Below are 24,224 nucleotides of genomic sequence, written 5' to 3' on the forward strand. Positions count from 1 at the left end.
AAACAAACGAAAACACAAAAAAGCAAAAGAAAAATTAACAGAAAACAGAACTCAAAAGATTAAAGGCAGCCTGAAGTAAACGCTGGGGGAATTAATTAATTAAAACATTTGAAATCTACCCCAAAAAAAAAAAAAATTTTGTCTCTTTAATCTCAAACTTGCAAGTTTTAATGTACCTTTTCTGCTGAGCGTTCAATAGGTAAAAAGCTATTTGTCAAAACAAAATTCACTATTAAAATACGAAAAAAAAAAATTTCTAGTAATTATGAGAAGGGATGCACAAAAATTACAATGCTCAAATGTTTGTCAGATCTTCGCAAGGGGACTCTTAAGAACTCGGTTATTCCAACTAAAAATTAGGTCAAGAGGAGATTGCCACGTTTCTTTTACCAGAAAGCAATGCACAGAAAACACCATAATTGGAAGGCAAGAATTCGGAGGAAGTGGCAATGTTGGGAAGTGGACTTTTATTTTTTCTTTCCCCTTTCTTTTACTCTGAAATCACCCCCAGAGTTTTCTCAAAACACTTTGGTCCTTTTTATGGAAACTGGGCTTTTAAAGGGGGGAGGGAAACAAACTGTAAAAAAAAGTTATTTTTTACTTCCCAGTTTGGGTTTTGTCTACTGAGTGACAAACACAGTCGACGGTGTCACCCGGGGGGGGGGGGTGGCATTTCGTTATTCTCTAGGCTTCCTTTTAGTCAATTTTTCACCAGTAAGTTAATTTTTCACAAGCAAATCTCTTGCTCAAAGAGAACTTATTATTAAGTAAGAGCATTGCAGAAAAGTACTGGGGTCAACAGGACTTTGGCTGATGTCCTGCCTTGGCAAATTCTATTCAGTGAAATTAAAGGGAGCCAAGATGTCCGACAGTTTCACTGGCACCGGGTGCAAATGGTTTCCATTAACTAAGATTTTGGGGTCCAAAGGGAGATTTTGCAAAAACAGGACTACTTTAAAAGGAACTTTAAAAAAAAAAAAAAGACTAGAACCATTATGGGACTTTAAAAAAAAACGAAAACATTTGAACATGTCGGTGGCATCCCAGAGTATAAAACCCCTTCTCCACTTTTCATTTAGACTAAAGACAAACAACTTTTTTGTGAAAATTGGCGCGCCCCAAAGGAAAAAAAAATGAGTTGTACACTAACGAAAACAACAACCAAAAAAAAAAAAAGTTCAAACTTTTTCGTCACTCAATTATCTATTCCATACAAAAAAAAAAAAAAAAGAGGAGGAGGAGGAGGAGGAGGAGGAGAAGCCACGAGCGAAGAAGTTATTTGTGGGACTTGTTGGTTTTGAAGGAAACCTGCAAGAGTTTGTCCCCCAGCCGGTAGCCGTTAAGACTCGCTATGGCCATGGCGGCTTCTTCATAGTTTGTCATTGTCACAAAGCCAAAGCCTTTACACTTGTTGGTGTTGAAGTCGCGGATGACTTTCACATTAGTCACCGCGCCAAAGGGGCCAAACATCTGCCAGAGGATTCCCTCATCGGCATCTTGGCCAAGGTTGTAGATGAAGATACACCAGCCCGAAGAGTTTCCTGGGACATTTACACCAGAAAGCCCACTCATGTGATCTACACCCATAGGAGAGAACCTAGCAAATAAAAAGCACACAACAGTTCATGTAAACAAAACAAAACAAAACAAAAAAATGTTCAGTTCAATCAAGCAAAAAACTCAACAGGGGTCCCAGATTTTAAAAAAAACACGGGGGGTGGGGGGGTGGGTTGGGGGTGTCATCTGAACAGGGTCCACGGAGCAGGGCGTCTCTCGTCTTCCTGCCGTGAGGGCAGAGCGGATAGTTAAAAAGACAGCAAGGCACCTTTTTTGGGGGGTGGGTGGGGGGGCATGAACCAACGATGGGGTCAACCTTCCTAGGCTAGGTCCCACTTCACCAGATGTGTGAAGAAGCGCTGTCCCCCCCTCCCATTTGCTGAAGAACACAAAAATGGGGGGGGAGGAGAGAAGGGGGAGCAAGGAGAGGAAAGTAGAGGCAGGCTGTGGTCAGCAGCGGTTGTGGGTTCGAGTCTCAACTTCCCAACAAGGAAGGCTGCTGCTGATTTTTTGCTTTCTGGCTACGTTGCGCTCATTTAATAGGAGTAGTATGAAAGGGCACCACCAAAGAATCCCACCACTCTTTCCGGGGGGGGGGGCGCTTTCTTTCATAATACAAGTATTAAATCTGCAGGTCGCTTCTTTACAACCAAGACCACATCTGCAGAGGTCGTTTCCTCTCCGTTATCTAGATCAGGAGCGGGAAAGTGAGGTAAGATGCTGCTTAATCCCAATTCCTATCGGGTGGAAAACAAAACAGATTGTGTCCCCCCCCCCCAAAAAAACCCTCCCAAACAAAGCAATGGAAGTTGGGGGTCCAACGTCATCTACAAGTCCCTCGCTCTGCTTTAAGGGACAGTCAAGGTCACGACACCAGCCCTCCCACCACCTGGCGAAGTGGGCTCTACTCCACGGAAGCTTGTGCCCACGTTAGTAGGTCAGCCTCCCTGGTGCCATCCATTTCTCTGCTGCTGCTGCTGCTGCTATTCCCTGCCGCCCACCAGCCAGGCTATCTCCTTAAGAGTCTGTGAAGGCGGAAGAGGAGCTACGCGGAACGTCTCCCGCCGCAGGTCCTCGTGAAGTGAACAAAGGACAGGATAAGCCGTCCCTGCCCACGTCAGCCAGGCCTCTTCCTCTCCAGGGCCCTAGCTGGAGACCAGGCCTCCTGCATTCAGATCCTCGGTGCCAGGCGCACGGAGAGGGCACGGGGACCTTCGCTCCCTTGGCCTGGCAATCACTGTGTGGACTGGGGAGAGGACTGAGGCAGGCGACACCTCGGCTCAGGGGGAGATGAGGCAGGCGAGGAGGAAGTGGCAAGTGGGGAGAAAGGCTGGCAGACCAGGCATTGGGGGTGGAGGGGGGGTGTCGTCCTTCGTTCCCACTCCCCCATCCCCAGAAAAATTCCACTGATCTCCCACCCGGATCCTAACCACCCGAGGTGGTGTTATATTTCCAGGATGCTGCGTGGGCCGTCCAGAAAAAGGAGGATGCTCTCCCCGCTCCACCCCATCCCAACCCGAGATTCGTCATTTCTGTCTCCCACTGATCTAGGAGGATGGAAGTATCACTCTCTCTCTCTCGCTCTCTCCCCCCTGGCACGTGTCAAGATGACTGCAACCGGGGGCAGAATCTCAAACTCGAGAGACCTGGGAAGGTTTGGGGGGTTGGGGGGAGCTTCTGTTAAGGTAAGAAAGAGACTGCTTTTCTGACGGACAAAATAATGCCTCGTTGATGAAGCAAAACCAGAGGGGGGGCCAGGAACTCCATAATGCTCGATTTTTCACGGGGGGAATCTATCGGCTGCCTTGGAGAGGAGTCAGCATTATTTAATTGCCCAACCAAATTGTCACTCAAGGGGCAGCGGGCCCACGCAAGGTGACCGTCTATAATAAGATCCTTCTTTGGGAGACAAGTCCGTTTTCCCACGCGTGGTCTGGAAAATTGCAAAAGGGGGCAGCGTGGATTCGTTTTCCTTCTCCTCTCCCTCCCTCCCTCCCTCTCTCTCCCTCCCTCTCTCTCTCTCTCTCTCTCTCCGGTGACCTGTCTTCCACGTCCTATTTAATCTTTTATTTAAACCCACAGCAGCGAATTGTTCTTAGTGGGACGAGGGGCGAGAGATGGCCGTGTGGATTCCCTAAGACTTGGGGTCCCGGGGACGGGGAGGGGAACTCCCACATACATCCTTCCCAATTCAGCCAGCTCGGGGAGGCTTTCAAGCTAGACACACACACACCCCCAAAAGTTGACCCCCCCACACACACACTTTCTCTATCTCGGCAACTTTAAAGGTGGGTGGACTTCAACTCCCAGAATTCTCCAGCTAGTAGGTCGGAGTTGGAAGTCCATCCGTCTTAAGGTTGAAAGGCTGAAAAACTCTTTATCCCACAGATCATTCAGGATCCTTGAAAACCACATTAACGTGCCCCAGTTTGGCACAGGTTAAGAGGCAATCCTAACCCCCCCAAAATATCCTTTAAGTCGCTTAACTTGGGGGGCAGGGGTATTTCTCACCTTACACGGAAGAGGCCGAGTACAGGCAGATAGAAGAACATTATTTATTTAACAAGTGACAAGAATTCTACGACAAAGAATCCTCAAATAAACCCCTCCTGGTGCCACCCACTTCAGGAGACTGGCAACTTTTTTTTTTTAAAAGACATGCAAGGTTTTCCACTGGAAAGGAAATCTCTAGAAGGAATTTACAGTTAAGGTTGCATGAAAATGAGTGAGGAGACTTGAAAAGTAATCAAAACAAAACAGGAAGAAGAAAAAAAAAAAGAAGCACATTAGAGTGGAATAGGAAACCCAAAACCAGAAAAGCAGTAAATTAAAAGACGGCCGTTTTCATGATATGGATCGAGTTTACAAACGCACAGCCCTAGTGAATTAAAATTAAAATTAAAAGGGTGACAATCCATGTAAAATCATGAAAGAGGAATGGAAGAGTATATGAACAGGACTTAAAGAGGGGATATGCTACATGAAACAAGCACCAGAGCTTTTGCTATGTGATTTGTAATAACACGTTTCAAATAAAATTTCTCAATAGAAAATTAACTGCTGTTATTACGCCTTTAAGGGACGAACTAACTACTAAAAAAACAAAACTACGAGCTACGACTTAAACGCCTGCTGATGGCATTTAAAATTAAAGCTCTAATTGTTACTGGCTTGATTATTGTCAGCAGGAGGAATCGTTAGAGAGGGTGCTTAACTAATCCTCAGCTTATTATTTTCATTCCACTGAGGAATTTAGGAAAATATTGTTATTAGTGACTTTACGATTGACGGTATTAAGCGACAGTTGAGCCAACGAAAAAAGTTGCTGGGGTTTGCATTTTTTTTTAACAGAAGAAAAAAGAGATGCTGGTCCTATTTGTGTCCTGGGGAAGATTTTTCTGAGGAAATTTAAGATCCTGGTTCAGCTTGCTGACTGACCAGCTTATATTTGCCCCTTTTCTCCTTCCCAGTCCGGCCCAGTAGCCAAGCTTCTCTCGAAGCAGAAGGGAAATTCTCCATTCCTATTTCTACTTTGTAAACCCTTCAGGTCCTGGGGAGACTTGCAAATTTCAGTGTTTGAGGCTGGACTTTCTAGCTGCCCTTCTGCATGGACACCTGACCATCACTCAAGAGACCAAGCGTTTTCCAGCTAAAGGGTGATTCTACGTGAGTGGAGTGAGGAAAGGCTGCTAGAAATCCTTTAAAAAGGGTTACTTTAGAAAGGACAAAAACAGAAGTAACACTAGCACGCCAGGTAGGAGCTTGACTGAGCCGCTACTGGTCATCACTACCCAGGAAAGAGCGAGCCACGCTCTGGCTAATGAGAGGGAGACAGCCAGGACCATCTCTTCGTCCAGCCTTCTCAAGAAAGGATAAATGCGACATAAATTTAAGCAGCTCGTCAAGTCAAAATGCGGCAGTGGTTTGGAAGATTGAAAAGTGTAATAAAAACTTCTCAAACTAATCTGTAATTAACATGAGAAGCAGGTAGGAGCAATCAGTAATACTTTTATGTCGATCTGGCTTTCTATTTGGAAAGAAAATCCTAAATATCATGGGTGTTCTTGCTCTAACTGCTATCAAACTGGAGAACTTAGGGATAAAAATGTTGGCCTTTGCAGGGCAATTTTTAAAATATCTCTGCAAAACTGCCTGCTGGGCGGGTGGAGGGGGGGTCTTAAAGTTTGGGGTTTTTTATTGTTGTTAGTTTTGCAGCTATAAAAAAAGGATGATTTGAGAACATACACACTTTTAACAAACTGTCATGCATGCTTCCAAATTCCCTATTTTTTTTTTATTCAGAACTGAGTTCAGAAGGACTGATTATCCAGTAGAGGCACGCAAATAATACGATTTACACATCTCTCCATTTCTATTTTTAAGATCGAAATGACTCTCTTTAAAGACAGTAAGTCAGTCTGTTTTAAAACATTCCCCTCCTCTCTACATTTCTCTGCCAGGTGGCAACTTTTCTCTCTTGGGTAAAAAAAAAAGGTGTGGGGAGGAAAATAGAAAGACTGGGCTATAAGCCGAACGTTTGTTTAAAAGGAAGGAAGGAAGGAAGGAAGGAAGGAAGGAAGGAAGGAAGGAAGGAAGGAAGGAAGGAAGGAAGGAAGGAAGGAAGGAAGTTCGTAAACAACTCTATGACATGCTTGGTTTAAATTACAATTATTGTGTCTTGTCAAACAATGGCAACGGGAGGGAGACTCAAGTGCCAAGGCTGTGTGCTTTTCATTAGTAATTGCACTCTTTTATTTTCTAATAAAATCACACAGCTAGGTTTTACACACATAGAAGAGTTTGTTGCCCAGACCTTTGGGGGCTCTTCTTTGGACACTTGCCCACAAAGGCAAATGTACAAATTCTGACTTTTGAGACTCTAAGACCACAGATCACCACTGCATCTTATATTCCCTGCAAATACAGTCGGTCAAGTACAGCTGTGAAAACTTGAGGGTTGGTTGGTGGCTTTAACGTGAATGACATCTGGGTCTAATTTAATTGTTTTTGGTTTGGTTTCTCCCTGAACTATGGCGTGGCTTTCACACTAGTTTATAATTTGTATTTTTCTAGCTCTATAAACCACTTGAAGCAATTATTTTTAGTCAGAAAAGCAGTGTAAGAAGGGGGGTTTTTTTTAAATAAAAAATAAACAATAACAGGAACCCCTTAGTATTTGTTCTGGCTATTTTAGACTGGGGGGGAGGAGAGAGAGGGTTTTTTAGCGCTGGACTCAGGCAATTCGAAAAACCAATTTTTGGCAATGAATACCATGTGTCACCATTTTTTTCCAGAAAGTTTAAAAAAAAAATCTTGTATTTTACCACACTGTTACGAAGCATCAGATCAGACAGACAAATTTTCAATCTTTATTAATAGGGGAAAGAGGATCTGGAGGGCTTTTAATTCTCTATTTAAATGAAACTCTATTAGGAAAAAGAGAGAGAGAGAGAGAGAAAGAGAGAGAGAGAGAGAAAGTGAGAAGAGTAAAAAATAATCTTGAGAGAACAGAAGATAGAAAGAAAAAAAAATTAAGAACAGAAATGGACATTCACAATGATTACTGACATACTTTTGTGGGGGGTCAGGGGTTACATATTCATTTGGGGGTCAAAAACACTCCACTGCCATTAAAGTATGAAAGAAAACTGTTTCAAGAGCTCTCTAAAATTATACAGAATGCACTTAAAAAGTCTAATGGAAGAAGTTGGAGGTGCAATTGGGGCCGAGCTGATGGGTTCCACGTGAACTGTCAAGAAATATCGGGAAAGAGTTGGTTAAAGTAAAAAGCAGAAATCACTAAATACACACTTACATAAGACTGCTATTGCGACCCCTTCAAGGCTAGTCTCTGGCGGAGCCTCGGTAGGAGCTAAGGGTGGAATTAACAACAGGACGCCCTGCTAATTAAACTAACCCATCGGGGTGATTGGGGCTGGGTGACGGGTGGACGGGGTGGGGTGGGGTGGGGGCAACCAGCAGCATCCCCTCCCTCAAAACGTGGCTTTTGCAGGTCAGTCATCAGAACACAAACTCTTCACACAGAGTTATCAGCCTTAATCGTGTGGAATGGGTAACATTTAGTGTAATCCAGGGCTGTTTTCTCTTCCCCTTCCACTGAGCTATCTATTGGAAGACTCGGTGCTGTGTCTTGAGAATGAACAGCAATGACTTTTTCGGAAAAAAAAAAAAAAGAGAAGAGAAGAGAGAAAGCAGAAGAAGCGGAGAAAGAGAGAGAAAGAGAGGGAGGGAGGGAGGGAGGGAGAGAGGGAAGACAGTTACAGACCTCTTGATTCATTTGGTTCTTCCTAACCTACCTGAATCTCTGGGCCTGGTGATGGACAGGCCCCCCAAACCGTCTAGCTGGGGAGTGGTAGAGCTGGGACAGGAGAGCCACGTTTTTATTCTGGTTGGGGTTGGCTGCGAACTTCACCGTGATGGGTTCAGAGGAGCCCGGCGGCTTGTGGCCGTTGAAGTTTGAAATCGCTTCCTCCGCTTCTGATCTTTTGTCAAACCGGATGAAGGCAACCCCTCGGGACAAGCCTGCAAGTCACAGGGGAAGAAAAATAATAATAATGATGATGATGAAGGATCAGGGCGGCTCTCGTTGGCTCCCAGCCATTTTCTGCCTGGACCAGACTGGACCAACACCCACTGTTTTACCAGGGAAGGGGAAGCCATCCAGAAACGCCACGGGGCCGCCCGGGGACTTCAGAAGTCAGGGACAAAGTTAGCTTGGCTTCCGGCTCAGTAGAGTAGAAGGCCCAACATTGCTGGGCTGGTTAAGGCTTAAGATTAAACGGAACCACCTGCCTCCAGAAGCGGTGAATGCTCCAACACTGGAGGTTTTTAAGAAGAGACTGGACAGCCATTTGTCTGAAACGCTATAGAGTTTCCTGCCTGAGCAGGGGATTGGACTAGATGACCTCCAAGGTCCCTTCCAACTTGATGTTCAGACTGGATTTGGCATTTTTGTCTGCCTATCAAGTCCTTACCCAGGACCTGGGATAGGCAGATGTGGATGTTTGATGATATTACAGATCTCGTCGCAGGATGGAAGCAGTTCTTAGTAAGGCCGCCTTTTGCAATTGACATTATCATTATCATTATATCATTATCAATGTATTTATTTATTTATTTATTTATTTATTTAACCTAAAGGTCCTTTTTCAGGAGGCAACTGGACTTTCTTGTTTTTTCTTTGAAGATGTTTCGCTTCTCATCCCAGAAGCTTCTTCCGTTCTGACTGGATGGTGGGGAAGGGAAGGATTTATACTCCTTGCAGACAGCTGGTTATTTGCATCCTTTTCGAGAGTCGTTGAGGCCACCTGGATGTTTGTCTGTGTCCTCAGGGTCACCTGAGCGTTACAACTGGGTGTGGAGCCTCCTTGGAGCTGCTGAGAGGACTGTGTTGTAGACTGGAGGTAGATGATGTGGTCAGCGGTTCCCAGAAGTCTCCACACCCATTTGCACCGCTCAGGTGACCCTGAGGACACGGGTAAACCTCCAAGTGGCCTCAACAAATCTCTAAAAGGAGGCAGATGACCAGCTGTCTGCAAAGAGTATAAATCCTGTCCTTCCCCACCATCCAGTCAGAACCGATGAGAAGCGAAAAGAATGCAAATTACTAGGTACCCAAATGGTATTCAAAAAGGGGGGAAATTATTCCCGACAGGTATGCTTTAAATCAAGTGTTTCTCAAACTTGGCCGGTTTAAGAAGGGTGGTCTTCAAACTCCTTGCATTCCCCCAGCTGGAGAAATTCTGGGAGATGAAGCCCAACCCTCTTAAAATGGCCCAAGTCTGAGAGAGACTCTGCTTTGGATGACCCCCCTGGGGACCATTTCTGAGGTAGATCAGCAGGCAGGCAGCCACCTGGGTGGGGAACTGCGCTGCTTCGGTTCTCACGCACCTGTAGTCTGATCCACCAGCACACGCGAGTTGATAATGCGTCCAAACCGTGAAAACATGTCTTCCACATCTTTCTGTGTCATGGTCCGTGGCAGCCCACTTATGTATAAGTTGGCATCTTTAATCACCTCGGAGCTTGGGCGAGCATACGACACCTTTTGACACACACACAAAAAAAGCGGGGAAAAGGCATGTGAATCCACACAGCTAGAAGACCTAAAGACATTTCTAGGATTTAATGAACGTACCTGGTCACACCTGCAAAACATTATCTCAGGCCAATAAACGGTCAGAGTAGCTGTCTCAAAGGTGCTTTTTCAAAAGGGCAACTGGACTGGGGGTTGTTTTTTCCCCCCCATTGAGGAGGAAGACGACGTTTTGCTTCTCGTCCCAAGAAGCTTCATCAGTTCTTCGCCATCGTCAGAATTAACTCCTTCCATCCATCACCACCCCCCCCCACTCAGAACTGATGAAGCTTCTTGGATGAGAAGCGAAACTTTGTCTTCCTCCTCAAAGGAAAAAACAGTCCAGTTGCCCTTTTGGAGAAGGCATCTTTCAGATCGCTGTGACCTGGATCAAGGCTTTTCAACCAGTGGTACGGGTACCACCTGTGGTACATTGGCACCTGGCAGGTGGTACGCAACCATCCTAGGAAAGTGATAGCAGAGGAGGGGAAAGAGCTGAACCGGTGGCAGCACCGCACAAGCCTGAGCAAGAGACGGCTGGAGCTGCAGGGCTGTCAGGGCTCAGCGGAAGCACCAGGATCAGTGCCGCTTTCCAGCTGATCGGCGCTTCTTCGGGGCTGTCAGGGCTCAGCGGAAGCNAAAAAATTGGGCTGAGGTTTTGTGCTTCTATTCCCAAAAGGCTTTGAATCCTAATTTTTTTATCAGGACGGGGGGTGGGTGGGTGAAAAAAGTCGTGTCTGTTGCCCTTTCCTTAGCGAATAAAAATCGTTTTGCCAAACCCACCAGCGGGTGAAACATACAGAGGACAGAAAAAGCAGCTTCTCTTTCACGTGCGATTACCTGGCGGAGCAAAAAGGGCTTTGGCAGGGCACGGAGAGAAGCTAGCCCCTGCTGGAACCAGGTACCATGCCAGCCCTCTAAGCAATTCACAACTTTTCCAGCTCACAGGACTCTCCGGGGAGAGGCCGAAGCCCGGGGAAAGCGGCGCTAAGCAGAGAGGCAAAAGACGAGCGCTCTGCAAGGACAGCTCACTCGCCAACCTGCAGCCCACGAAGCATCCAAATGTTAACAGTCCCCCATTGGGCTTTCCAAAGCTGAAGAATGCCAGCTTTGAAGGGCACAAGGAGCTCATTCACAGGGGTGTGGCAGGCAGCCAGAGGATCCCCGTGGCACAGCCTGGGCAGCTGGGTCGCTCAGACCGGAGGCCGCCTCCTTCCCAGTTCTCCAGTGGAGGGCCTGGCGCCCTCACCTCGGGATCCGGAAGACGGGGCATGAAGAGCCAAGCCCTGACCCACGGCTCTTACACTGGCCCACGGAGGGGAACCTGGGCTGGGCATTAGGCTGAGGGATAAAGTGGTGGGGTTTTTTTTGTATTTTGTACTTTTACATCTCGCCCTTTGCCATGAACGCTCTCGAGCGGTCCAGGGGGAGGGAGGGATGGATGGATACAGGAAAAAAGGAGGGGGAGATGGATGGATACAGGAGGGACGGAGGGAGGGAGGGAGGGAGAGAAACGGAGGGAGGGAGGGAGGAAGGAGGGACGGAGGAAGGGAGGGAAGGAGGAAGAAACAAAGGAAGGAAGGAAGGGGGAAGGGAGAAAAGGAGGGAGGGAAGGAAGGAAAGGGAGAAACAAAGGAAGGAAGGACGGGAGGGAGGGAGGAAGGAAGAGGGAGGGAAGGAAGGAAAGGGAGAAACAAAGGAAAGGAGGGAGGGAGGGAGGGAGGAAAGAAGAAAGGAAGGGAAACAGAAAGGGAGAGAGGGAGACAGAAACGAAAGAAGAAGGGGAGGGAGGGAGGAAGGAAGAGGGAGGGAGGGAAGGAAGGAAAGGGAGAAACAAAGGAAAGGAGGGAGGGAGGGAGGGAGGGAGGGAGGAAAGAAGAAAGGAAGGGAAACAAAGGGAGAGAGGGAGACAGAAACGAAAGAAGAAGGGGAGGGAGGGAGGAAGGAAGAGGGAGGGAGGGAAGGAAGGAAAGGGAGAAACAAAGGAAAGGAGGGAGGGAGGGAAGGAGGGAGGGAGGAAAGAAGAAAGGAAGGGAAACAGAAAGGGAGAGAGGGAGACAGAAACGAAAGAAGGAAGAAGGGGAGGGAGGGAGGGAGGAAGGAAGACATCTGAAATGTGTCAGCTGAGGAAAGCTGGACAAACCCATTACTAAGATGTCTTTACTACTCAGGCTGCAACCCATATTTATTTTTTTTTAAATCTGATGCAGGCCCCAACTACGATGTAAGGAGAGACATTTCTTCTTACAGGCACAGAGTTCACTAAAGAGAAAGGGCAAGTAATGTTGTCTCCTTCATCACCATCACCATCCTCCTCCTCCTCCTCATCTGATGGATGCAACTCTGGCCTTAATATATTTCTTTGTATTGAAGTCCCATTAACAGAGCCCCCCCCCTCCACCCCAAAAAATCCTGCACAGCTGCTCCCTGGCCCTTGGGACCAGGGGAGAGGGGGGGAAGAGGTCCAGCAACCTCCAGGAGGAAAGAAATGGGCCTGCAGGGGAACAGACGGGGGCCAGGTGGAGCTTAGACCGTCCACCGTGGATCGGGCAGAGGAAGGGCGCAATCACCAAGCCGAGGGGAAGTTCTGGGGAGGAGGAACAAGCCGTGTTAAGGTAGCCAGTTCTAGCCACCATTACAGACTTTTTTTACCTTGATAGTTTTGGACTGAAGTCTCAGGCCGTTCAGTGTGTTGATTGCTCTTTCAGCATCTTTTGCGGTCACGTAGTTCACAAAACCGTAACCCAAGCTGTGTCCTGTAGGGGGGGAAAAAACGTCTCTTTCATTCTTTTCAGAGAGGCAACAACAACAACAAAAACCTTTCCATCATTCTCTGATATGAAAATTTCACATTTCAAAACAAAAGGAAAGCACAAATATGAAGCATAAATGGCTGCCAATGAAGGAAAATAATGGTAGCTCAGGGTTGAAACGAGGGCTCCTTGGTGCTCTCTGAGCTGGGCGGTTTCCTTGCAGACGTTTCATGACCCAACTAGGTAACATCATCAGTACTAGAAGAGAATGGGATTGGAGGAGGAGGAGGAGGAGGAGGANGGACTGACCTAGGGTGAATTTTTAAATAGGGACAATTTTTAATGATTTTAAACAAGACACAGCTACAAATATTTGGTTTTTAATTGGCTTTTATAGGGAAATGTTTTGTATTGTTTTTTAATATGCTGTGAGCCGCCCTGAGTCCCATGGGGGAGAAGGGCGGCATATAAGTCTTATTAATAAATAAATAAATAAATAAATAAATAAATAAATTGCAGAGGTGGAAAAAGTTTCTTTCGAGGCCCATCAAAGCTCGAGTGGATTACGGCACGATTTTAATCCCGCTTCAGAAAAGTTCTTTTTACGGATAAGCACGAACTTCTCAGTCCATCAGAATAGAGCTGGAAGGGGCCTTGGAGGCCTTCTGGTCCAGTGCCCCCCCCCAACCTTTTGGGCACCAAGGACCGGTCCTACGGAGAGAGGTTTTCCCGTGGAACAGAGGGGCCGTGGTTTCACGTGCTGCCTGCCTGCATCCCACGGATGGGGCTTCGCTTGTTTGTGCGGACCGGTTTCTGGCATGCAGTGGCCCGGGACCGGTCCACAGCCCGGGGGTTGGGGACCCCCGTTCTAATCCAGCCCCCTGCTCAAGCAGGAGAGCCTATACCAGTGGTGGCACGGGTGCCAGAGGCGGCACTCGGACACTCTCTGTGGGCACACGTGCTGTTGCCCCAGCCTCGCCTCCCCCCACGACCCCCTCCTCACCAGCAGCCCCCCTGAAGGAGAGTCGCCCCCGAGCGTGGCCCACACGGAGCAGCACAGCCAAGGACATGGCAGCCAGGTAGCGTAGACAAGGCTCTGCCCTCACGCCCCATCATGCATTTGATGCTGCAGGGCGCGGGCAGAGGGTGTGGCCACCATAGCGCTGCTGGGCTGCCTGGGCGATCTGCGGCGGGCCCTGGAGGCGGTGAGTGGTCCTGTGGCCAGGCGGGGCGGGGGATGGGGGGCAGAACAAGGGCGGGGCCGGTTTTTGGGCACTCGGTCTCTAAAAGGTTCGCCATCACTGGCCTATACTATCTCAGACAAGTGGCTGTCCAGTCTCTTCTTAAAAGCCTCCAGTGATGGAGCACCCATGATTTCTGGAGGCAGGTTGTTCCACCGGTTAATTGTCCTCACTGTCAGGAAGTTTCTCCTTAGTTCCAGGTTGCTTCTCTCCTTGATCAGTTTCCAACCACTGTTTCTTGAAAGTTACTAACAGTTTTAAAAGTGAGCTGCCACTCAGTAGCAGTCGCTGTGGCTTAAGATACAAGGGACTGGCACCACCATTTCTGGATCATAAAAAAAAACCTCTGAACGGTCAGATCCACTCTTCTCACCTGTGTCAGAAATCAGGAGGCGTGACATGGCATACCGAACACATTAACGTTTAGCCACACACACGTCAAACCCCAATTTATAGGTAAGACAGACACATCGTTAACTGCTGAACCGTGATTTTTCATCAAGAGGAACAAAACTCTGTTTTTTCCCTAGCCCCCCCCCCCAAAAAAAAATTTGTTCTCCTGTCTCATTGACAAGCAAGAGTTCAGTATATCACTGCAGACAGTCCTTGACTCACAAGTTTATTTAGTGACCGTTCGAAGTTACAACGGCACTGAAAAAAGTGGCTTATGACCATTTTTCACATTTACTATGCCCATAGTCATATGATCAAAATTCAGATGCTTGGCAACTGACTCATATTTATGATGGCTGCAGTGTTCTGGGGTCATGTAATTCCCCTTTTGCCACCTGACAAAGACAATGGGGAAGCCAGATTCATTTAACCATGTTGAATAGAATAGAATAGAATAGAATAGAATAGAATAGAATAGAATAGAATAGAATAATAGAATAGAATAGAATAATAGAGACCGAGTGCCCAAACCACAACGCAAAACCCACTTATTTATTATAAAGTGCCAGAGCCGCATCAGCATTGTGGTGCCCTCAGGGGGGGCATGGGGGCATGGCCCACTGGGTGAGCATGGCTGCAGTTGTCACAGCAGACTGAGTGGGTGTGGCTGGGGTGGGCATGGCCACCTCGATGTTGCTCATGGGGGGGGACGCCTGTGGGGGCCGGGCAGGGTTGGGGGAGATCCAGGGGAACTCTGGCGGGTGGGGCAGTGGGCAGGCACCTAGAAATGTTCTCTATTGTAATATTAGACACCTAAAAATATTTTCTTTTATAATATTAGGCACCTAGAAATATTCTCTCATATCAGGCAACTAAAAATATTTTCTACAATAAGGCACCTAGAAATATTCTCTAATATTAGGCACCTAGAAATGTTCTCTGTTGTAATATTAGGCACCTAGAAATGTTTTCTTTTATAATATTAGGCACATAAAAAAGTTCTCTATTGTAATATTAGGCACCTAGAAATGTTCTCTCTAATATTAGGCACCTAGAAATATTTTCTACTATAAGGCACCTAGAAATAGTTATTTTTAATCTTTTTAAATTTTGTATTGTATTGTACCATTGTTTTAAACTGGCTGTAAGCCGCCCTGAGTCCTCCGGGAGAAGGGCGGGGTATAAATTTAATAAAATCAAAATCAAAATCAAAATCAAATGTTCTAATATCAGGCACCTGGAAATGTTCTCTCTAATATTTGGCACCTAGAAATATTCTCGAATAATATTTGGCACCTAGAAATATTTTCTATTGTAAGGCACCTAGAAATATTCTATTAGGCATCTAGAAATATTTTCTAATATTGGGCACCTAGAAATATTCTCTATATTATTAGGCACCTAGAAATATTCTCTTATAATATTAGGCACCTAGAAATATTATCTTATAATATTATTGGGCACCTAGAAATATTCTCTATATTATTATTAGGCACCTAAAAATGTTCTCTACTGTAGTATTAGGCACCTAGAAATGTTCTCTTATAATATTAGGCACCTAGAAATATTTTCTATTATAAGGCACCTAGAAATGTTTTCTATTGTAATATTAGGCACCTAGGAATATTTTCTATAACAAGGCACCTAGAAATATTCTCTTAATATTAGGCACCTAGAAATATTCTCTAATAATATTAGGCACCTAGAAATATTTTCTATTATAAGGCACCTAGAAATATTCTCTAATATTAGGCATCTAGAAATATTCTCTAATATTAGGCACCTAGAAATATTCTCTAATAATATTAGGCACCTAGAAATATTTTCTATTATAAGGCACCTAGAAATATTCTATTAGGCACCTAGAAATATTTTCTAATATTGGGCACCTAGAAATATTCTCTCTTGTAATATTATAATATTCTCTATATTGTTAGGCATCTAGAAATATTCTCTATAATATTATAATATTCTCTATATTATTATTAGGCACCTAGAAATGTTCTCTATTGTAATATTAGGCACCTAAAAATGTGGGGACTGGGAAGGGTTGGGGGAGATCCAGGGGATCTCTGGCGGATGGGGCGATGGGCAGGAGGCCCAGCATAGATGGGGGAGGGACACAATCCTAGCTGGGACTGGGGGGCCATGGCGCTGATGGGGATCCGGCTTTCCCTGCTGGGGGTGGCCTTTGGCTTCCTGGGTGTAGGCCTCCTTTGTGCTGGGAGGGGCTGCCACTCTGGGCGGCGGGGGCGGCCTAATGGACCTACGCAAGCTGCTGGCAGTGGCAGCGCGCGTGTCCACAGAGAGGGCTCTGAGGGCCACCTCTGGCACACGTGCCATAGGTTCGCCACCACTGACCTACACCATCTCAGACAAGTGACTATCCAGTCTCTTCTTAAAAATCTCCAGAGATGGGGTGCCCACAACGTCTGGTGGCAAGCTGTTCCACCGATTAATTGTCCTCACTGTCAGGAAGTTTCTCCTTAATTTCCGGTTGCTTCTCTCTTTGGTCAGTTTCCATCTATTGCTTTTTGTCCTGCCCTCTTACTAACTTAACCACTGCAGTGATTCACTTAACCACCACGTCAAGAAAGGTCGTAAAATAGGGCAGAATTCAAAGCAACAGCAACAGAAAGTTTGGGCTCAGCTGTGGTCCTAGGTTTTCTTCAAAGAGGAATATTTTACCTGCCACTTTGTCGCGAATAAGCTTGGCGGACTCCACCTCCCCTATGCTGCTAAACAGGCTCCGCAACTCATCCTGGGTCATGTTCTGAGGAAGGTAGTTAACAATTAAATTTGTCCTGCCGATGTCGTCCCTGCAGTCGTCCGCCATGTGGTCTTCATAACCGTTAGACATTTTAACGAGAGATGAAACCTGTCAAAAGGCAAACGCAGGAATATTAGGACGTAATTAGGGAAAAGAGAATGAATATTTAATATTACATGTATTGACAGGCGCGAGAATAGTATTTGCCCAATTTTGGAAAAATGAAAACTTACCATCTGACCAGATTATAATCACAAAAATCTTAGAATGTGCAGAAATGGATAGATTAACTTTAGAGATTAAAGAGAAAGAAGATTCAGTTTATTTCAAAACTTGGGAAATTTTTTATCAATGGTTAGCAACACGACAGAATGAGAAAGGATGGTGAAATTTAACAGGTTGAATGATATTCATTGATTAAGCTTTACTTTTATGATTATTGTTATTATCAGTTATTATAACTGTTTAGTATTATATTAACTACTATTATTTAATATTTGTACCCGGGCAATAGTCTGCTTGCTAAAGCGTTGAATTTCTGTTGGGGGGTAACCCCACTATTGTATTTATCCCAATCCCATTCCCCAACCCCATCCAATACCCATACCGACTTTACCCTTTCCCCACCCTTATAAAACTTAATAAAACATTTATTAAAAAAAAAAAAGGCAAACACATTGCTCAGTCCTGCATTTTTATGCTGCCAAAAAAAAAAAAGGCAAAATGAAATCAAACCAGATCTCTCTAAAGCTGCCTATACCTTGCGTCCCATTATAAAACTGCCTTCTTCCCACCTCGGGGCCTCCCAGTAATCCTGTCCAACAGAAGTGGACGCAGGGGCTTGGGAACAATAGGAGTCCTGCGGAGTTATCCAGTCAAAACGCCGTTTCGAAGTTACATAATGAGCGTGGAACTGCGTTAAGCCAAGTGCGAAAAGATGAAACGTTGCTATTTGCAACAGAACGAAGTCACGACGCCAACCAGATGCTCCTTGCAATCACTTCTGCTCGTTTCCACAAAATTCGGCTCCGTTTCTCCACGTCCGATATGAATTTGAGGCACAAGCGAGCCATTTCTCCAACCTACGTAAGGATTTGTCACTAGAACGCCTGCGTTGCTAACACGCTAACTCTCTACATTTCTCCTTCACGGCTACACATAGCTGCAGTTAAATCATATGCTTCTTAAAAGCCCAGTTCAGCAGAACGCTCCCTTTTTCACCACTACGTAAATAACAGGTACGTGGTTTAAATTTTCTTTGCACAGGCTCAATCTGTCAGGCACAAAGGCAGATTTACACCGGTTCACAACTGGAGAGAAGTGCCCAAAAGTCAGGGTTTGACCCCTGGCGACTGACTGGACAAGCCCCTGAAGTTGTCTTGGCAGGATTTCCAAAGTGGTTTGCCTCTGTCTTTTTCCTAGAGCTGAGAGTGAGTGACTGGCTGACTCAAGATCACCCAACTGGCTTTGAGCTTAAAGCAGGACTAGAACTCAGAGTCACCTGGTTTCTAGGTGGCTCCCGCTGCCTGATAATCAAGGGGCAGTAGCTTTATATGCAGGATACCTCCAATTCGGTCTTTCTTTCATGTGAAATGGTTTTAGACTGCTGCCTGAGAAACCAGTCACTTGGTAGAAATACAAACAAAATAAATGAATGAATGAATGAATGGTTATCAATCAGGCTGGCCAAGGAATGTCTTAGTAAAATCAAATCCCTCTTGGGAGAAGAGTCAGTTTTAGGGCAAGGCCTTTGCACTATAGGATCACTTCTTGTGGCTTCTCTAGGTTGAAGTCCACAGGTCTTAAAAGTTGCCAAGGTTGGACAACCCCTGCTCTAGACATTCAACAACAGATTCCCAAACACAGCTCAAAAGCAGATTCTTTCTTCTTCCTCCGGATATGCTTGCGTGACATCACAATTTAAAGCAATACAAATTTATCTCTATGGAGGATTTTCAGCAAAACTGCTAGCGGATACAAAGATTTTGAACTAGACCATAGAATCTTCCTTGGGGTGAGTCACTAAAGTGCTATTTTTATTTTCTGATACACACACACACACACACACACACACACACACACACACAGAGGGAAGGAATAACAAGAACTTTCAGCAAGAATGTCTTCCAATTTATTCTGGAAATAATACCATACTGGGAGTCCTACCCTGCCCTTTCCATTCCGCACACGTACACTACGGAACCAATGCTAATTGACATCAATTTCCCCAGGCACAAAAGCCTGTTTCATGCTCAGTGGTGAGAAAAAAGGAAGTAAAATTCACTGGAGCTGACAGTGGAAGAAATACATGCCTAAGTTAAACAGAAAAGGTCTTTCAGCAAGGAAACTGTAGCACTCTTCCAGAGTTGGGATTTTTTTTTAAGTCTGGGGTATTATTTTCACATAACCATTACAGTTATGGGTTTGACTCTGTTAAAAATGAATTGGAAATCCTACTGTGTGGTAGCGATGAACATATCATGACTGAGGTCTATAAAACCTTACTGAATTTGAATTTGGAAAGTGAATATGTAAAGCATTGCACGATTCAGTGGGCAAGGAACTTTGGATATAATGTAAAACTTGGAACGACGGGAGAATATGTGGACGAAAGGTTTAAAATGTACACTAAATTACAACTTAAAAGAAAAAATTTATAAGATGATGTATCGTTGGTATTTAACACCAGATAAGTTATCAAGAATGCATAAAGGTATTTCAATTGAATGCTGGAAATACAAATGTGAACAAGGGACTTTTTATCATTTATGGTGGACATGCAATAAACAATAAAGCAAAAAAATATTGGAGTAGGATTCATATTCTAATAAAGAAGATTCTTAAAGTGAATACAAAGATAAAAGCAGAAACTTTTCTTCTGAGTTTAATGGAGACTTGGGGGGAAAAAATTGGCACTCTGATGTTATATATGTTGCTGGCAATAAGATGACTTTATGCACAAAAATGGAAGGACGCTTTGATCCCCACAATGGACAAGTAGCTGCAGAATCTGATGGAGTTAGCAGATATCCAAATTGATTGCTTTGATAAAAGAAAAAAAAGTACTTTTGTTTCTGCTTGGAAACCGCTTCTGGACTTTGTGTTTGAGGCGGAAAAAAATGAAACTTTGATTTTGGGTTTTACTGATTAGATCTGTTGTTATAGAAATGAGTAGTTTATACTACTAGGTAAAAGTGAAAAGTTGAGGTTTGATGTTACTTCTTATACTGCTGCACCAAAGGGAGCCGAAAGTCAAAAACCTTTCTTTCTTTCTTCTCTAGACTTTTCTCTTTCCTTTTTCCCTCCCTTATTTTTCCTATTACCGTATTTTTCCGTGTATAAGACGCTATTTTTTCCTGCAAACACCCTCTTCAAAAAGCAGCTGCGTCTTATACACGGAAAAATAATGGTAACCTCCGCAGCCCAGGGCTATGCTGGCTCAGGAATTCTGGGAGTTGAAGTCCACAAGTCATAAAAGAGCCAAGGTTGCCTACCCCTGGCCTAGACTGTTGCTTACCCCCATCCAGGGCTTTTCAACCTTTTCACCCATTGTACCACTTTTAGGATATGGCAATATCCGAGTACCACCAGTCGCCTAGCAAGGGGTCAAAAACTTGATGACCCTTCCCCAAAAAGGAAAAAAGTGATAAAGTACAGGTAGTCCTCGACTTACAACAGTTCGCTTAGTGACTGTTTGAAGTTACAATGGCACTGAACAAAGTGCTCCCCAAACCACAGCCGAGCAAGACACCCGCCTGCCCACCCGGCGGCGCTCTTCCTCCTGTCCGAGGTTTTCATTGTTGTGAGCATTTCTGTTGAGGATTGGCAGCGGGGGTGGGGTGGGGGGTGTTTGGTTTTTATTCCCCCCATCTGCTGGGTGGTTGCAGCAGGTTTTGGTCACTTCACGTGACCCTGGGACACTGTGACCGTCATAAATAGGAATCCGTTGCCAAGCATCTGAATGGAAATCACAAGACCCTAGAGAGGCTGCAATATTCCAGCTGATCGGCGCTTCGTCTGGGCTCAGCAGAAGCACCAGGATCAGTGCTGCTTTCCAGCTGATTGGTACTTTTTCAGGACAGCAGAAGCACCAGGATCAGCGCCGAGCTCCAGCTGGATCCTGGCGCTTCCGCTGAGCCCTGACAGCCCTGCAGCTCCAGCCGTCTCTCGCTCAGGCTTGTGCGGTGCTGCCACCGGTTCAGCTCATTCCCCTCCCCCGCTACCACTTTTCTAGGATGGTCGCGTACCACCTGCCAGGTGCCCATGTACCACAGGTAGTACCCGTACCACTGGTTGAAAAGCCCTGCCCCCATCGACTGAAGAGTCGTATACAAAATACTGAAATCCATTCATGACTTCCCCCCCCACCTTCTAATTAAAGTAGAATCATAGGGCTGGAAGGGACCTTGGAGGTTATCTAGTCCAACCCCCTGCCCAAGGCAGGAGTCCTTATTCCATCTTGGACAAATGATTATCCAATCTTTTCTTGTAAACCACCAGCAATGGAAGTAGTGTTTTTTTTTTATTGTTTATTATAAACTATTAAACAGCACGGCATACACATTTCTTACATTAAACCTCTTATTTGACGCAGCTATTTTTTTTTATAAAAAAAAATACTTTCTAATCCCAATTTTGTATGTATCAAAAATAGGTTTTGTTGTGTTCAAGACAGACATAAGATGCTTTTTTATGAGAGAAATGCTGAACTAATAGATCTATCTTGGAGATAACAGAAATTGTAACAAATTGTGACTGGTTAAACTTAATCTTCTGCTACCCCTTGGATTTTTATTGCAAAGTATCAGGCCTTTAATTCAAGCTACAGTAATTTTAAATAAAGCACGGAGATAATACCTCTATAGTTATAGCTCTAACATTTGACACAAAATTCCCAGGTCCCTAACTCAAGCAAAGTTTGGTCCTTTTTACAGAGAAGAGTGCCAAAGTGTGTCTTTCTACCCTCGCCCTATACGAGGAAATAATGTGTCACTTTCCCAAATCTCATTAAGTCTCAAGTCAAACAGGCTCACGAGACCACTGCAAGGATTAGAGGTCCAGGTTCAAATCTCTGTTCAGTCATGCAGACTTTTGATTAATTGCAAATTAATCACAAAGCCCAACTAACTTGGTCTAGATTGCAGAGTCAGTTAATAACACTGAATGAGGACCATAAATACTTATAAAGAAGAGAGGGTCAACATTTTAGACAGGGTGGATGATAATTGATGATTTTTAAAAAAAAAAAAATCAATTTTTTAATTTAAATCAGTTATTTATTTAAATTGGATCTTTTTATCGTTAATAAAATGCTTTTGGAGTAAAAATCTACCTAAATATAGTTTTCTATTTAAGATACATTAATAATTTAGTTTATTCAGCATGAAATGGAGCTTAGTTATGTAGCAGGAGGCTGTATATTCTGCAATATTTACATTTTTGGTAAACTCATTCAATAAATCCAAGCTCTGCAAGCTGAGATAACATGCACTGCATTGATGCATTCACACAATTTCACAGTGACTGTGAGTTAAATCGTGAATCAAAGTTCAGGAATATTCCTTTATCCCATTGTTTTGCAAATCTATGTACACTACAAACTGTATGATTGTTTGAAGAGAAATGCATCTGTACCAGGCTCTAAGTGTTTTAATTAAATAAAAGAATTTGAGTAGTTCTCCAACTATGTGCGATTAACCTAAAATCGGTTCTGATATCGCTGTTTTACTAACCTGACAGCATATTATTCTAAATAGGGAACGTTCATTTTATTTACAAATAATATTAAAGATTCTAACTACCAAGAGGAATGAGTCCTTACATTTAAAGAGCACTTGTCATTTCAGATTCATCATGGCAGCACCTGTTAGTAGGCATCCACTCACCTGCTGCCCACCACGTCCCTCACCTTGTTGTGTCACTGTCGCATCACCAGCCATCCCATTAAAGTGAATGGGACTGTCAGTGAGTCAGAGGAGCTGCTGAGGGACAGAGATGACAGTTGCTCTTCAAAAATTATGATTTAAATCGAGTTGATTTAAATCAAGCCATTTCACTAGTGATATAAATCAAGATTTAAATGATTTAAATCTTGATTTAAATCAAATCCACCTTGATTTTATATCACTGTATTTGCCATTAAGCCAGTGTTCATTCTTAATAACCACACACATTGACTTCTCTAGGATAAACTATTAGCATTACTCTCCTCAGAGAAGTATCATATATTGATAGCAAGGAGGCAGAAAGATCTACTAACATCTGAGCTACTCTCCCATAAACAGGTGTTTGCAAACAACCTTTCACAGAGTTATTTGAGGATTAAAGAAACAGATCTGGTTTAGCATGAATTCTTTAGTTCACAAGCTGGATTCTCATTTAGACTTTTTTTAAAAAAACTAGTAAATTAAAATGAAATTGTTGCTTGCTCTCAAACAGAATTTCATTTTTAATGTGTGCCAGTGTGCCCTCAGTAAAAAAAAATGACAATAAAGGTTGTCATCTTATGACCTCCAAGGGTCCCTTTCCAGCTCTATTATTCTGTTATTAATTCAAGATTTCTAGGCAAAATGGCCCTATCTAACAGTAGCTTATAAGCTTTGAGGCCCTTGGTGCTCTGAGCTGGTTGTTTTCTTGCAGACGTCCCATTACCCATCTGGGGAACTTCATCAGTATATGGAAGAAACATCTGCAAGCAAACGAACCGTGCATTTTAACCTTAGCTATAAATGTTCTCTATTATAATAGGCACCTAGAAATGTTCTCTATTGTAATATTAGACACCTAGAAATATTTTTATAATATTAGGCATCTAGAAATATTATCTCATATTAGGCACCTAGAAATATTTTCTATAATAAGGCACCTAGAAATGTTCTAATATCAGGCACCTAGAAATGTTCTCTATTGTAATATTAGGCACCTAGAAATGTTCTCTCTAATATTCGGCACCTAGAAATATTTTCTATTATAATATTAGGCACCTAGAAATATTCTCTAATATTAGGCACCTAGAAATATTCTAATATTAGGCAGCTAGAAATATTTTCTATTATAAAGCACCTAGAAATATTCTCTCATATTAGGCACCTAGAAATATTTTCTATTATAAGGCACCTAGAAATATTCTATAATAATAATAATAATAATAATAATAATAATAATAATAATAATAATAATAATAATAATGATAAAGTTGGAAGAAATGTTCTAATATTAGGCACCTAGAAATGTTCTAATATTAGACACCTAGAAATATTTTATATTATAATATTGGGCACCTAGCAATATTTTCTATAACAAGGCACCTAGAAATATTCTCTAATATTAGGCACCTAGAAATGTTCTCTTATAATATTAGGCAACTAGAAATATTTTCTATTATAAGGCACTTAGAAATGTTCTCTATTGTAATA

The 24,224-nt window shown here is 43.9% G+C and overlaps 1 protein-coding gene across 2 annotated transcripts in view; it reads right to left on the reverse strand.

Moving 5' to 3' along the window:
* Positions 1-1,247: 1,247 nt before the first annotated feature.
* ELAVL1 (ELAV like RNA binding protein 1) overlaps positions 1,248-24,224 on the reverse strand; it is a 24,632-nt gene continuing 1,655 nt past the window's right edge. Inside the window, exons 1-6 of one of the 2 annotated variants that reach the window (XM_015818529.1) lie at positions 17,043-17,052; positions 16,728-16,917; positions 12,305-12,408; positions 9,469-9,622; positions 7,875-8,100; positions 1,248-1,597 (exon numbers count right to left, since the gene is read on the reverse strand). In XM_015818529.1, the coding sequence (XP_015674015.1) occupies positions 1,276-1,597; positions 7,875-8,100; positions 9,469-9,622; positions 12,305-12,408; positions 16,728-16,917; positions 17,043-17,045 (999 nt within the window). In that variant the 5' untranslated portion in view covers positions 17,046-17,052 and the 3' untranslated portion in view covers positions 1,248-1,275. Of the gene's footprint in view, positions 1,598-7,874; positions 8,101-9,468; positions 9,623-12,304; positions 12,409-16,727; positions 16,918-17,042; positions 17,053-24,224 lie in introns of those variants that run through there. The other variant, XM_015818530.1, reaches the window with a different exon arrangement.

This window comes from Protobothrops mucrosquamatus, unplaced genomic scaffold (assembly GCF_001527695.2).
Source record: "Protobothrops mucrosquamatus isolate PMUCROS unplaced genomic scaffold, P.Mucros_1.0 scaffold760, whole genome shotgun sequence".
Lineage (NCBI taxonomy): Eukaryota > Metazoa > Chordata > Lepidosauria > Squamata > Viperidae > Protobothrops > Protobothrops mucrosquamatus.